Below are 15,767 nucleotides of genomic sequence, written 5' to 3'. Positions count from 1 at the left end.
TCTATCAAAAACTTTTGATTCTTTCTTAAAAATTTCGGGGCAATGACTTGCAAAATCCCTTTTACTAGTACTGATGTGTGCAGAAATTCCAAGGCAAAGTGTAAATTAGTCCCCCCCCCCCCAAAGTGTAAATTCTTGGCTCCGCCCCCGCCATCAAATGGATGTTTTGGATTACCCAACAAGGTGGGCCCCACTCTATATCTAGTCGACGAACCAGATAGCTTATCTGGTCCGACGGACTAGATAATGTGAGCCCATATATATATATATATATATATATATATATATATATATATATATATATATATATATGTGTGTGTGTGTGTGTGTGTGTGTGTGTGTGTGTGTGTGGGTGTGGGTGTGAAAGTGTCTCTAGTCGGCCGACTAGAGAACCTTCTCTTGTCCGTCGGCCAGAAACACAATGGGCCCACGTTGCTTGGATGATCCAAAGCATTCATTTGATAGGTCCTCACATAGATAGGGGATGTGCCCAAAAAATCAGCTCCTTAGGATCATCCAAACCCTTAGATTTGTGGAGCTAAAAAATGGACAGATTTGTGTGTGTTTATAGCCGTCCATTTTAACATCCACAAATCGTAAGGTTGGGATGATCCTATGGAGCTGATTTTTTGGGCACACCCTATCTATGTCAGGGCCGCTCAAATGAATGGTTTCCATCACCCAAACAATGTGGGCCTCCACTATATTTTTGTCCGGTGTACTAGAAAAGTTCTCTAGTCGGCCGACTCTCTCTCTCTCTCTCTCTCTCTCTCTCTCTCTCTCTCTCTATATATATATATATATATATATATATATATATATATATGAAGATACACAAATCAACACGTATAATATGGTTAGTTGAGGATGAGAGCAAATGCGTATTTCCAAGTATAAAACTCAATTATACTTTTAAAGCAAAATTACATCAAACAGGGCATTTGTCCAAAAGACAAACTCATAAGCAAAGAAGAACTTGCAGGGATGCAACAATGTACGAGGAACATACCAGCACTTCTGATTGCAAATTCTCTTGTGCAGAATCACCTATCTTAACTTTCTCCTTCGTTTGCTTTTTTGCCTCTTTTTTACTTTTCTTTAGCTTTGTCCTCCTTTCTGCTTTTGTGAGCCTCACTACAGTTTTATCTTTATCATCATCATCTTTCGCACCACTGGCATCTTCATCTTCCTTAGATATATTTCCAGATCTTCTAGACTCCTTGGAGGCTGCACTTTCATTTTACATCAGTGAAACAAAGACAAAGCAAATCACTCTGCTCCAATCTTGTTCCAATGAAAAAACTATTCTAAAGTAGGATTGCTGAATAGCATGGAGCAGAAGAATCAAATAAATAGACATTAACTTAGTATGGCAAGCCCTAATGGAAGTACTGATGACTCAAACAAGTAGCCCAAATGCTCGAAGCAATTGAAAATCCTAAATGCTTGCTCTATGTGAGTTTTACTAGATGAAGGTGGAAAGGAGCCAAGTTAAATTTTTTGTGCCAGTTTAAAAAAAAATGTGGAGAGCAGCTCTTTTTCATTATTCTAATTTCTTTGAATTGCCCATCAGCAGCACTCACGAGCGACAAGAATAATCCAATTGCTGTGAGTTTTAGGTTATTTGGTGGCCCACACGACCAACAATCACAGTCATCATATGAAATATCAAATATTCAATTGTCGCAAAGATGGTGCGAAAAGATCCAGAGTGACTCGGCAGTCATGTCATGGGTAAGATGAAGATAATCAAGATGGCAAGGCCATGGCACAAGAGTAAAGCAAGTATATTACAATTAACTTATTATAACATGTACTTTACGATGTATATATATAAAGGAAATTGATATCCGCACGACCTATATCCAATAACAACATGCCAATCTCTTGCTTTTTCTGAACCTTTAAAGTTACTTTTGTAAATGACCACAAATACCCATCCCTTTTCTTGGTCCTCCCCGCTGGTCATAGGCAGTAAAAAAAAGAGAGAACCAAATGATTGTGGCAAGAGTATCAGCAGCAATCCTCAGCAATCCTTTCTTCGCCAAGACCATCTGCTACTAAGATCTCAAGCCCATCGTCGAAGATCTACCAATTATCTCTCTCTCTCTCTCTCTCTCTCTCTCTCTCTCTCTCTCTCTCTCTCTCTCTCAAGGTTTCATGTTTCAGTTTTGGTACTCATTTTGGTTGCCACAAAAAATGGAAACACGTCAACTTGGTTGAAAATTTGGGTGAAATCTTTTAAAATGACGAAATCGTATGGAATTATATGCAAATGATAGACATTTTAGATGAAACTTCAGGAAATACTAGAATAAGTATAAATACAGACTTAGAAACCATCATATCAGCAAGACAACCATCCATAACGGTTTAACAGTGAACACCTAGTGGCATGCATTGTCATCCATGTCCTATGATTCATACGCACCACATTTCAAGTGTACTTCATATAAATATACATCCACATTTCATATGTAATTCGTATAAATATAAAATGTAACACATGCCAGTATAATATACCAGATTGAACCCCCGACCTCTGGGTTGAAGAGCAAAGCATTATCATTAAGCTAGAGGCTCAATCCCATTTCTTGTTTATTAAGTTTCAAGGAGAAATGTAATTGACATCAAACCATGAAATTTCAGAGGGTGTTCAGGACTTGTCTTTTCATTATCAATAAGGGAATATGATGTTGGGCATCTATAGTTTGTGTTACGTGGCAACAAGGGTGGTTTTTCAGCAATGTCTGTGGTTTGTCTTTATATCTGTATGTTTGCATTTTATGGGCAGTAATAAATCGACCCCCCAAAATGATAAATCGACTCCCCATGTGTCTATCTCTCTCCTCTTTCTCTCTCTAACCCAGAGGAGAGAGAAAGACACATGGGGAGTCGATTTATCATATTTGGGAGTCGATTTATCACTCCCCTATTTTATTCCTTTTCTATATGTCCTGCATTCACTCTGTGTTGTGAAAATCTACCGTAAACTGATGCATAGGCTAGAAATCCAGATCCCTAATGTTTGGCCCAACAGAAATTCATGATACCACTTCAAGTATCAATTTTTAGAGAGCAAAATTCCTTAGTTACATATCAAGTACAGAAACCATTGGCTTGGCCCAATATTTGTTGATCCGATTCCAAACCACTCATTTAGCAAAACCCGACAGGAATTAGGTGTCTCACCTGTCAAATGATCCTAGACATCCTATCAGTGGCTTTTCCATTGAGCATTGACTGCATGGATATTATTTTTGCTAATGATCATTTGCATTCCATATTCGAACAATTAGATAAACGGTCTGGATCAACTAACAATAGCCAACAACTTTTTTATCCTTTTAGAATTATGTCTTAAACTATTTTTAATAAATCCAAATGGGGTATTCCCCGATTTACATGTAAATCTTAAGCAAATGGATTGCGTAAATGACTGCATGTAAATACCCAATTCCTTGAATTTCTCCTGTTCTTCATCAAAGAACTAAGAAAAGGCAAGAGGAAGAGAAGTATGGAATAAGATCTGAACGTTCCAAAAAGCCCGAAACGTGAATGCCCGAGGACCAGAAATGCATTTCCCCACATTTTGGGAAGCATGCCGTTTCCCACTTTAGTAACGCGCTTCCCACCCTCTGTAGCCATTTCTGCCAACATTGAATCAAACAAAAGGTCACAAAGGATCAAACAGGAACAAAAGACAGCAAATTGGGGAAACATCTTCCCAATTTAGGGAAACGCGCTTCCCGCATGTTTCAGAAATGCGCTTCCCCAATTTCTGGGAAGTGCGGCGTTTCCCGCTTCCAAAACACGCTTCCCACCTTCCAGGGGCATTTTAGGTAACTTTTAGCACTATTTATATAATTTGCTTCTCTCTCCCTCTCTCTCATCGTCCCTACCTCTCCCTCCCTATAAGAAGAACACCAACCACCTCTATTCTTCAAACTTTTAGCAAATCTACCTAATCCATTCCCTCTCAAATGCCATTTGATGTCACTGGAGTCGATGTAAGACCTTTTTCTAGGCATTTATATTTCAAATTTCCAATCTTCGCCACTAGTTTTTAAGGTTGATTCTTCTTTTTACTTTACACGGTCATTGCAAGAAAACTTAAGGAAATTGGAAGTGGAGCTTTTGGAACTCAATTTTGCATTCGATCATCATCAAAATTTTGTCTTGCAATTTGTTTCTTTCTCATCTATCGTCACAAAACTAAGTCGTTGGGGGAGTCTCTAGCATTTAACAACCTGAATTGAAAACCTTTCGGTTGTCCTTCACGATGTATCCATTGTAAATCAGCCATAGTTACTCAATTGGGACATTGCACTTCTTGGCGAGGATGCCCTTTAAATTTGCAATGGAGTCAAATCTCATTTGCACGAAAATCTTGGACAAGTTCAGACACTTCAAGGCAAAAGTGCTCCAAAAGAAGACCCAGGAAAGGCATTCATAACAAACTCAACCCTCTACTAGATGAAAAGGAAAAGGAATTTTCTTCAAAATGTCCCTCATTTTGCATGGCTTGGCTCAGGGTTGGGGTTTTCTTGAGGGAGATTAAGTGCCTCATTTCTTCCACCACTATATATAATAAGAAAGGGGATATAGGGTCGCCCTGTCTAATGCTTCGGGCTACATTTAATGATTATTGGGAAATCGAAATACATTCCTTAATCCGCACTCTCCATTTCGAACTAAATCCCATTCTCATATGAACAGTCCACAAAAAGCTTGTATACAACAATTTGAAATAATAATAAGATCCACAAAATTCCATTCTAAATGGTCATAAGATATCAACTTTGCAAATCACCAATTGGGCATCTTCTGTCTTCCAAAATTAATACATTCATTAGCCACCAAAACCCGATCCAAGATTTGTCTCCCCTCGACAAAAAAAACTTTAAGTAGGGAGCCAGTGTCTTGGCAATGATTTTATAAATGCTTCCAACAAAAACAAAAACAAAAAAAAAGCTTCCAACAAGACTTATTGGCATAAGGTATTTCACTTGTCTAGCACCATCTTTCTTCGATATGGGTTATAAAGGTCACTTTGTTACTTCATTGATTCTCCCCTTTGAAAGAATTCCTTAGCAATCCTCATCACATCCCTTCTTCAACAAATACCACATTGCTCGAAAAAAACACTGTGAATGCATCCGGACTTCTTTCTGTCCATAGAAAAAATGGTCTCTTTGAAATCTTCTTCCTCAAATTCAATCTCTAAACTTGCTAATTTGTCCCCATAAATTTGCAAAAAAAAAAAAAAGATTATCCAACATAGGAAATTCGCCACCCTTACTAAAGTTCTTTGTAGTAATCAATAATAGTGTTGACAACGACCCCTTTTTCCTCCACTCACCACAAGAAAGTTATGAGGCATTTATCTTCTCATGTTAGCCATCTTGTGAAAAAAAGCAGAATTTCCATCCCCACTTTTGAACCAGTTTTTTATTTCTGCAGCGAACTAACTTCTTCCAAAAAAACAATTTTTTTTTAAATTCCAGCTGATATTGATCACGTTTCTCTAACTCCTCGTTGTTAAGACTTTGAGATTCTTCCAAGTTGTACATTCTCTTAATCTCATTAAGTAAAAACTGTTTCTTATTTGACATTTCAGTAACTTTCTCACTTCTCCCCTCCTTTGTTTTTTTTTCAGTCCTTGTATCTTCTTACCCAAATTAAAACCTTCCCAACCCTCCAACCTTTTGATTTCTGATTCACTCCCCCAAGGCTCCATCTTGGATCTGAAATCAATAAATTTTATGGAACCGGAAAAGGGAAGGATTTGACGTTTCAATCAGCAGCAGACAAAATAATAGGGCAGTGATTTGAGACAGGCCTAGGCAACACTCTTTGATAGATAAACAGGTATTCCTTCCCCCAATCTTCAGAAATCAGAAACCTATCTAATCTGGCAAGCACAGCAGGGTTGCCCTTGTTCATCCAAGTGAAATTATTTCCATTCATTAGCAAGTCAATGAAACTATTTTTGTTAATAAGTTGTGGAAAATATCATACTAGTCGTCCACCTAGCTCACCTGTTTTCCCCAAGGAATTTGATTGTATTGAAGTCGCCCCTACAGCCCATGAGCTATCATCCCAAGCCTGAATAGAATTCAACCCCTGCCAAATATTATCCCTCATTAAAGATTTGCCGAACCATAAAAAGCATTAATGTTGCACCTGAACTCGTTAATTCTGTCGGTACATTTAGCAGATGGAGTGAAGTCCCCTGGCTTTGCCACCCACGACTACCACCTTTGCATTGTTCCACATGGTAGAAATGCCTCCAAACCTCCCAACCATTGGAATAGCCATCCAATCCAATCTCCACTAGCCCCTAACCACCTGGCCAAGTAGTCATTGAAAGATTAAGAAAGTTTCTCGTATCAAGATCGTATCCGGTTTTCTCTGCTTTGATACCATGAAGAATTTAAGATTCCTACTCATCTCAAATCGTTTTCATTAACAATAACCAATGCTTATATAAGCATTTACAGATAAGCGTAGAAGACAATCCTAATCTATCTTAACAACCTAATCTAGCTTTGATGACTAACCTAATCTTCTAATGATTAGGCAGATCTTATCCGATATATCCTAACATTCTCATCTTTAAAATGTCTTTAATCGCATTCCTTTTTTTCCTTTACCCAGTCCCCCATGTATTTCACAAAGCAATCCTCACTGATCAATATTTACATTCTTTCGCTCTGTTACATATTCCTCTCCCCTTCTCATAATGTATTGCTGATGAGATATCTGAAAATTCATAACAGCATCGTCCATTTCCCATTACTCAAATGAGAATCACAATGACAATAATTTTCATACATGAAACAATAACAATTGAAGGATATATATGAGAGCATGAGCACTTAGTAGGTTACACAACGAAATTAATTTTCACACATGAAATATTGTCAATGGAGTTGAGGTTAGGAAGGCGGGGTGCGAGGGTGTCCTCTTGGATTCGAGCAATAATTTTATCCTGCCTTATGCATAACCCTGTGGTGAAGCTCGTGCTATTGTGGCGAAAATTAGGGCTGTGTGGTTGGATTTAACAATTTTGAATCAAGTCAACGATTAGAACAGGTGGAATGAAGGCAGCGCTCTCAATGCGATTCGTTGTCTTAATAAGAAATCTAATCCACCTTGGAAATTTAGAATACTTTTTTTTTAACTGCAGGATATTCTCTTCAGGATATCTATGCTCTCAAAAGGAATGGAATAATCTACATGATAGGTTAGCAAATCATGTTTGTGTGTAGGGCAGAGAGAGAGAGAGAGAGAGAACCAGCATGGCATGATGTGTTTCTTCAGTAATTGTTGCTACTAATGGGGTTGCATCTCTGCTCTCCTTTATTTTGTTTGGGCTTTTGCACTCCTTTTGTTTATATAAATCCATATTCAAAAAAAAAAAAAAAAAAGAACACTTCAAGATAAAGCCAGCTTCCTTCGAGCATCACAAAGTATGTAACCATGTCAAAAATGCCACTTAAAAGGGGATTTGCAATTCATTTGTTGCCATTTCCACACTTCAAGAAAGGAATAATTAGATAAATAAATGAGAGACTTGAACAGACCTGTTCTATAATACAGTTTGCCATCTAATGTCTTGACAGGAAGTGCATCAACGGGATCAACCTCCAGCTTATCTTCCTCCGTCTGTCGCTGCAAAGATGTCTTTCTTATCCTTTTCTCATACAAAGATTCCAAAGCATCTTCTTTCTGATCGGCAACACGAACCACATGCCTTGAATGAAAGACGTAGAAATACAATTAATAAATAAAAACATGCAAGATATCTATCCTTCCCTCACACACCAACCGCCAAAACCCAAGCCCAAAACAGGGAAAAAGCATTACAAGGAAAATTCGAACTTTCTCTAAATTAAACCCTAAACCCCTAAAAATAGATGCATGATTAATGACCAAATTATGACTTTAATGATATAAATTATGAAAAAATCTTATATTTCTACGGATTAACACAGCAAGAGGAAAAAAGAAAAATTATGACACATTAGAATTGATCATGAAATATAAAATTGAGAAATTATCAAATACTATTAAAAACTATGTGCCTAAAGGCTAAATTATCAAAGTACAATAAGATCCTCATTTTCCAGCACATAAGCCATCAAACCTGAAAAAAATGATTAGTGAATAATAATCCATTTAATCATTCAAAAAAATCCCTTTAATCATTCAAAAAAAATCATAGTACCCTTTAGAATTGCTGAAATAGTAAAACTGAAAATAAAAACAAATGCAAGAAAATAGACTACATGTCTTTAAATTGAAGTGCAGATAAGGAAGAATCCATTTTTTAAAAGAAATGAAGAACAAAGTGAAGTAGTGGGAAACAATCATTTCCTCATTCTTTCAGAAATTATCACCTTTTTTATTATCCAAAACCCCTCTTCTTCTTTTTTGACTTGTTGCAAAATTCATTCAAAAAGAAGGAAGACTGAGATGGTCTGTAAAGGATACAACAGTGAGATAAAAATACAAGAAAGAAAATTTTAACAAGATCAAGGCGGAAGGAAATCAAACCACTCCAAGCCCAGTTCCCCATCCCAGCCCTATCTAACCTATCCGCTTCACTATTAGCAGATCTTCTAATGTGCCTGAAGACAATAGACGAGCCAAAACCCCTCTTTTTCAAATTCAGAGCAGTCACTACCATCTATCGTGGGATAGGATAGGCCCGACCAATCTTACAGATGAGATACTTAACAAATGAATGCACATCCTCTTATCCCTCCTTTCAAATAATGTGTTTCCCTTTAGAGAGAAGCAAGCTTCCCATAGATGACAATTGTTTCCCAAACTAAATCCCCATTTTGTTCCCCAAGCGTTTCTAATTTTTCGTCCACAGTCCTATAAAGAATGAGCATTTACCATTTCCACTTCCCATTTTGTTTCCCATCCCCATTTTCTAAGCAAGCAACAATGACTTAAACCCTAAATCCATAAAAACACAATACACTAGAATCGTTCAAAACCCTGCACTACCCAAGTATTGAATAAATTTGCTCTAAAAAAAAAAGGGTTCAACCATACCACGTTCCTATTTGAGATGAACAACATATATTCATTTTGTAGCATAAGAACTAGTCTAGATTAGTTTTCAAACCTTGTAATGGATTTTGTGTCGAGATTCTTGAGAAATCCAGCGTATTCACGGTTCTCTTTCACAAAGTCTAAATCCTCATCAGATAATTCGATCTCGTCTTCTCCAATCTCTGGGGGGAGCAGTGGAGGAGGGATTATCTTATTCTTTTTCCCCATTCTACAAATCACAAAATCAGAACAATAAAAATCTAACCAAGTATAAGAGAAAGAAAATCAAAGACAGATTTAGAAACTAACCAGATACAAGAGGGGATTTCTAGGGTTTCCTTTTTCGTTTCTTTTGTTTTTTGTGGGTGCCCAACAGTCACAAACCCTACACCCTTCAAAACCCTCGAATCTTTTAAAAATGCAGTACGCATCCCCCACCCTTATACTTATCGTAAGGGACATGATATTTTCACCCCTGTAGTACGCATTCGCCCCATTATAACGTGAACAGTGGGCCACTTTAACGCTTTTTTACGTCAAATCAAGTTAAAATGGGGCGTATGCGTACTTCAGGGGGTGAAAATATCATCGCCCTTCAGTAAGCAATTAAAAAATAGGGAAAATGACCAAATGAAAGGACTTTCTACTGACTATGACATATGAAGAGGGGAGACTTGGAAATAACCAATCTATAGTGATGGTGACTGGTTTGCAAGGGTTTAGGACAAAAATACCCTCATTTTTTAAATACCGTCACCTCTCTCTCTCTCTCTCTCTCTCTCTCTCTCTCTCTCTCTCTCTCTCTCTCTCTCTCTCATGGGATGATCCCAACCATCAATTAGAGGGTCACAATTCCTCTCTCTTTCTCTCTCATGGGATGATCCCAACAGTCCATTAGAGGGCTCTCTCTCTCTCTCTCTCTCTCTCTCTCGGGATGATCCCAACCGTCCATTAGAGGGCCCCAATGCCCCCCTCTCTCTCATGGAATGATCCCAACCGTCCATTAAAGGGCCACAATGCCCCCCCTCTCTCTCATGGGATGATCCCAACCGTCTATTAGAGGGCCACAATTTCTCTCTCTTTCTCTCTCATGGAATGATCCCAACAGTCCATTAGAGGGCCACAATGCCCCCCTCTCTCTCTCTCTCGTGGGATGATCCCAACCGTCCATTAGAGGGCCCTAATGCCCCCCTCTCTCTCATGGGATGATTCCAACCGTTCATTAAAGGGCCACATGCCCCCCTCTCTCTCATGGGATGATCCCAACCGTCTATTAGAGGGTCACAATGCCCATCTCTCTCTCATGGGATGATCCCAACCGTCCATTAGAGGGCCACAATGCCCTCTTTCTCTCATGGGATGATCCCAACCGTCCATTAGAGGGTCACAATGCCCCTCAGGTTCGTGCACCTCTCTCCGGTATCCTCTTATTCTGAGTGAACCTCCTCTCACAGGTTGGTAGTCTCTCCCTTTCAGTTGTTTAAACCCCTAATTTTTTTAGAAATATATGGTTTAAAGCCTTAAAGTTTGGTTTAAACCCCTAATTTTCCCAAATCACTTTAGACTCAAACCAATAAGTTAGGGTTGGTACTCTCTCTCTTTCAGTTTGGAAAATCAGTAACTAAAACCCTAATTTTTTTTTAGAAATCTATGGTTTAAAGCCCTAAAGTTTGGTTATGTTTTTTAGAAATATATGGTTTAAAGTCGTAAAGTTTTGTTTGAACCCCTAATTTCTTAGAATTGTATGGTTTAGAGCCCTAAAGTTTGGTTTAAACCCCTAATTGCTTCCAATTTTTTCACAATTTTTTTTCGACCCACAATTACGGGCAACTTCTTGCCGCCGATGTATTCAAATGATACTGCATCCTTTACAAAGCCGTCGACGTGTAAGATAAAAGAAGCTCTTCGTTCTACCGTTCTTCTGTTTACACAAAATTAAACCATTGTCAAAATAACCAATTGAAAAAAATCATTCCAATTAACAAGTAAAGCAGCCATTTTAGAATTATGCACAACTTCAACCACTACTAAATCTCCATAAAACAACATAAACCACTACTAAGACAATTCGGGCCACTTTTAAATACTCTAAACCACTACTAAGTCATGACAAGGAAATATGAACCACTGCTTACCCTATATAAACCACTTATAAATTCTATAAACCACTGTTAAGCCAATATAAACCACTTATAAACACTCTAAACCATTGGTAATCCTAAATAAACAACTTATAAACACTCTAAAACCACTGGTAAGTCTATATAAACCACTTATAAACACTCTAAACAACTGATAGGGTTATATAAACCACTTATAAACACTATAAACCACTGATAGGCCACTCTAAAACCACTGGTAAGTCTATATAAACCACTTCTTACCCTGTATAAACCATGTATAAACACTCTAAACCACTGATAAGCCTACATAAACCACTTATAAACAGTATAAACCACTGATAGGCTTATATAAACCACTGTTTACCCTATATAAACCAGTTGTAAAAACTTTAAACCACTGATAAACCTATATAAACCACTTACAAACACTATAAACTACTTCTTACCCTGTATAAGCCATGTATAAACACTCTAAACCACTGATAAGCCTACATAAACCACTTATAAACAGTCTAAACCACTATAGGCTTATATAAGCCACTGTTTACCCTATATAAACCAGTTGTAAACACTCTAAACCACTGATAAGCTTATATAAACCACTTATAAACACTATAAACTACTTCTTACCCTGTATAAACCAATGATAAACACTCTAAACCACTGATAAGCCTACATAAACCACTTATAAACACTCTAAATCACTGATAGGCTTATATAAACCACTGTTTACCCTATATAAACCAGTTGTAAACACTCTAAACCACTTATAAGCCTATATAAACCACTTATAAACACTATAAACTACTGCTCACCCTGTATAAATCATTTATAAATCCTTATAAACCAATTATAAACACTCTAAACCACTGGTAAGCCTTAATAAACCACTAATTACGATTATAAACCACTACGGAGGATTCTTAACCAAAGAAGCTATATAAACACCCACTTCAGTACCGGTTTATGGTAGTGAAATACTGGTTAAACTTAAGAAATTAGTGGTTTACAGAAAAATAACAATGATTATAAAGTGTTTAAAGTAATTTAAATAAGATTAAATAGTGATTGAAGGCTTTCTGCAATAGAAGACAGTAGTTTAACATGGGAAACTTTCATTCAAGTTTATAAACATGCCTTATAATGGAAAGAGAGGGGAGAGGGGTAAAAATACACATCTTTTCCATTAAATGGAAGCTTTCTGCAATGGAATGGTGGTTTCTAGTGAAGATTTTTAAGATTTTCAAATCCAATAACGTTTTTTTCCAATATTTGTTGAAAATGGAGGCGTTGTGCAACGCAATGAAGGGTTAGGAAGGCTTTCACATCTAAAAATGAGGTTTTCAGCAATAGAATGGAGCTTTTGGCATCTAACAATGGAGGTTTTTGGGTTTCAAAAATGGAGGCTTTTGGGTTTTTCATACGTACGTTTTTTTGGTAGGTGGGAGGAAGAAGAAGAAGAGGAAAAAATGTGGGTTTTGGGATTTGTTTTTCTCTAAATGTAATCATTTCAAAAAGGTGATTTGATAGGGAGAGAGAGAGAGTCAAGGGCATTTTAGTCATATGCACTCTTGATTGGTGATTTAGAAAACACCCCTCTTGAAATGTCATAGTCAGTAGAAACCCCTTCTATTTGGTCATTTTCCCTAAAAAATAGAGAAACTATACGGTCAGAGTCGTGTATGCAGGTGCAGCTCAAAAAATAACGGTGGGGCCCACATTATTTAGGTAATCCAAACCGTTTCTCCATAGGATGAACGTAACCCTTCGATCATTGGAGGTTTCCATTTTAAACATCCATAAATCAGAGGGTTAGGATCATCCCATGGAGAAGACTTTCAGGGCACACCCTAGAATCCAAGTCAGGGCCCCACATATGAGTGAACGGTTTGGATCGCCTAAATAATGTGAGCCCCGCTGTTATTTTTGGGCTGCACGGACTTGCACTAAATATTTTTTCTTTGCATATAATATGAGATCGTTGTTTTGCCTGTGAGCTTTCTGTTTCCATTGTTTTGCACATGATTAGATTGGATTAGGCTGGTCGGAGTTTCTACATACTTGATCCTGATGGTACGGTTTGCATAATCACTCTTGTTGAGAAAATCTCTTGAGCAAATCTGATCCGATCATGCACAAATTAAACGAAAAAAGTAAAACAATAAACAGGCCACAAGATGAATACCAGGATTTGTATGGTTAGGTACATCCACAGGCGAGAAACACGATCTTCCATTATGAGAAAAAATAATATACAATGATTACAATGGATTAAACACAAACCTACAAACCCGCAACCTTTTCCTTGTTTCACTCAAATCAAGACCGTACAAGAGTCACCCAAGAGAAAATCCCAAGTTAAAACCTGAGAAAAAGAAGAACCCAAGAACAAACCTGCTTATTCTTCATCCTCTCCCCTCTCTTTTTCTCTCTCCTTCTTTTGTTTGTTGTCACGCTTCTTGTGCAATGCAGCCAACACAAAAGAAGAAACCCATACCCAAAACCCTCTTGCCTTAACACAATTCACGTTGAGAGAGAATCTTTTATATAATAGGTTTCCAAAACCTAAACGACCCCTCTTTCCTATTTAGTTTCCCACTAGGAATTAGACCTAGCCAACGGGTGGGCCCGGCCGGGCCAGGTTTCAGCCAACCAGTACGGGTCCGGTGGTACGAGACGGGTCATAAAAGACCCGAAATTTTACGGGTGACAATTAGGTGAACCTGGACCCCACCCGTACGGGTCGGGTGTACCCACGGGTCACCCTTTTTTTGGGGTGTTTTTATTCCCACACTATAATAAGATGATCCAAACCGTCCATATGATGAGCCATAATGTAAATAGGTTGTGCCCAAAAAATCATTTCCATAGGATGATCCTAGCCCTCTAATCTATGGAGGAATTGCATATTATTATTTATGGAAACCTCTATTGGTTGGAGGGCTAGGATCATCATATGGAAATGATTTTTGGGGCACAACCTATTTACGTTGTGTTCCATCACATGGACGGTTTAGGATCCTATGACGCGGTCCATACAGTACTTTCTGAAAAATACGGCACTATAAGAACTTACACCATATAAAATCTCCATCATTTGGGTTTATATGGGCACCTGCGGGTGCACCCGGCCTGGCCAGTTTTGACGAGACCCGTATGGGCCGGGTCAAACTTCAACGGGTCACTTATTTAGTGACCCGGACCCGTAAATTACAGGCAGGCCAGGTGGACACTTTTTGTTATGTCTACAACAATTCTCTTGAACATGGCTTACAAAATGAAAGAAGAATGAAAGTAAACAAACCTATAAAACCATATAAGTCAGGTCACTAAGCCCTGTTTCTTTTGGATTTTAGGAACCGGTTGTCAGTCCGGCCAAAATTGACTATTGGACTTAAATTAAATGTAATTTTGCCAATAATCATTTTTGGTACCAATAAAAAAAAATCATTTTTGGACTCCCAATTGTAATTTTGAGTTTATTATCAATTTTGGACCTACAATTGGTTCTCAAAATACAAAACTAACTTGGCCTAAATGTGACAGGGTCAAACCTATAGGCTATTGGCAATGCATCAATCGTCTAATTATCTCTCCAGTGACTTAGGAGAAAGTGAGAAAAACGTTAAAAAATGAAGAGTTGTTATTCCCATTTTGTTAGAATCACAAGAAACAAAGATGTAGTAGGGCGTAACGACTAGATCGAAATGTTATCAATCAAATCCAATACACACACTATCATTCTTGGCCCAAGCTATACGCCTATACATGGGTGTAAAATAGTCGGTCCCAGCCCATCAAAACATGAGGTGTAAATGGTGAGGCCCACCCTATGAGTGGATTTGGTGGTTGTGGTGGGCTATGAGGTGTAACATGGAGGGCCTCACCCTTAGACCTGGCAATCGGGTAACCCGCGCGGGTATGGGTAAGAAATACCGGCGCGGGTAAGGGTAGCCTTTCATGAACCAGGAACCCACCCGGGCGGGTAACCCGGCAAATTTAAAGAAGAAAATATATATATACCAAAAGAAATTATATGATGAATGGGTGTATGAACATATAAAGATGGTACGATGGATGTACAAGCCTTGATATTTAATCCAACAACAGCTTCTTAACAAGTCAGCTGCTGTTGGATCAAATATCAAGGATGGGATGATGAGTACATGTTTATACACCCATTCATCATACAAATTTTCATCTACTTTAACAAATGTTTGTTTTGGTACAACCAAAGATACCAGTTACATGGTCTGATTGCTTTGACTTATTTTGTTGGCCCGCTCACATTGTCTATTTTTTAGTGTTTAGTGTTTAGGCCTTAAGAATAAAAAGTTGAAAACCGAATGGCGGGTAACCCGCGGACACCAACGCCCGACCCAGACCCACCCACAGGTCACGAGTACGGGTTGGGTGCGGGTATTTTTTTTTCACGGGTAATGAAATTGGTACCCCTACCCCTGCGGGCCGGGTGTACCTGCGGGTACGGGTCCCATTTTGCCAGGTCTACACACCCTATGCATGGGCTTGGTTGGAGACCGTGGGGCCAATCCCATCAAAACATGAAGTAAA

The 15,767-nt window shown here is 38.3% G+C and overlaps 1 protein-coding gene across 1 annotated transcript in view; it reads right to left on the bottom strand.

Moving 5' to 3' along the window:
* LOC143884667 (binding protein) overlaps nt 1-9,538 on the bottom strand; it is a 56,719-nt gene extending 47,181 nt beyond the window's left edge. Inside the window, exons 1-4 of the mRNA XM_077388347.1 lie at nt 9,382-9,538; nt 9,146-9,301; nt 7,590-7,759; nt 1,010-1,227 (exon numbers count right to left, since the gene is read on the bottom strand). Of these exons, the coding sequence (XP_077244462.1) occupies nt 1,010-1,227; nt 7,590-7,759; nt 9,146-9,300 (543 nt within the window). The 5' untranslated portion in view covers nt 9,301; nt 9,382-9,538. The remainder of the gene's footprint in view (nt 1-1,009; nt 1,228-7,589; nt 7,760-9,145; nt 9,302-9,381) is intronic.
* Between the last annotated feature and the right edge of the window lie 6,229 nt (nt 9,539-15,767).

Source organism: Tasmannia lanceolata, unplaced genomic scaffold, assembly GCF_043159265.1.
Source record: "Tasmannia lanceolata isolate RefF3 unplaced genomic scaffold, GAP_Taslan_0.1 ptg000008l, whole genome shotgun sequence".
In the NCBI taxonomy this organism is placed as follows: domain Eukaryota; kingdom Viridiplantae; phylum Streptophyta; class Magnoliopsida; order Canellales; family Winteraceae; genus Tasmannia; species Tasmannia lanceolata.
Note: the sequence above shows the minus strand (reverse complement) of the source record. Positions and strands in the feature narration are given on the sequence as shown.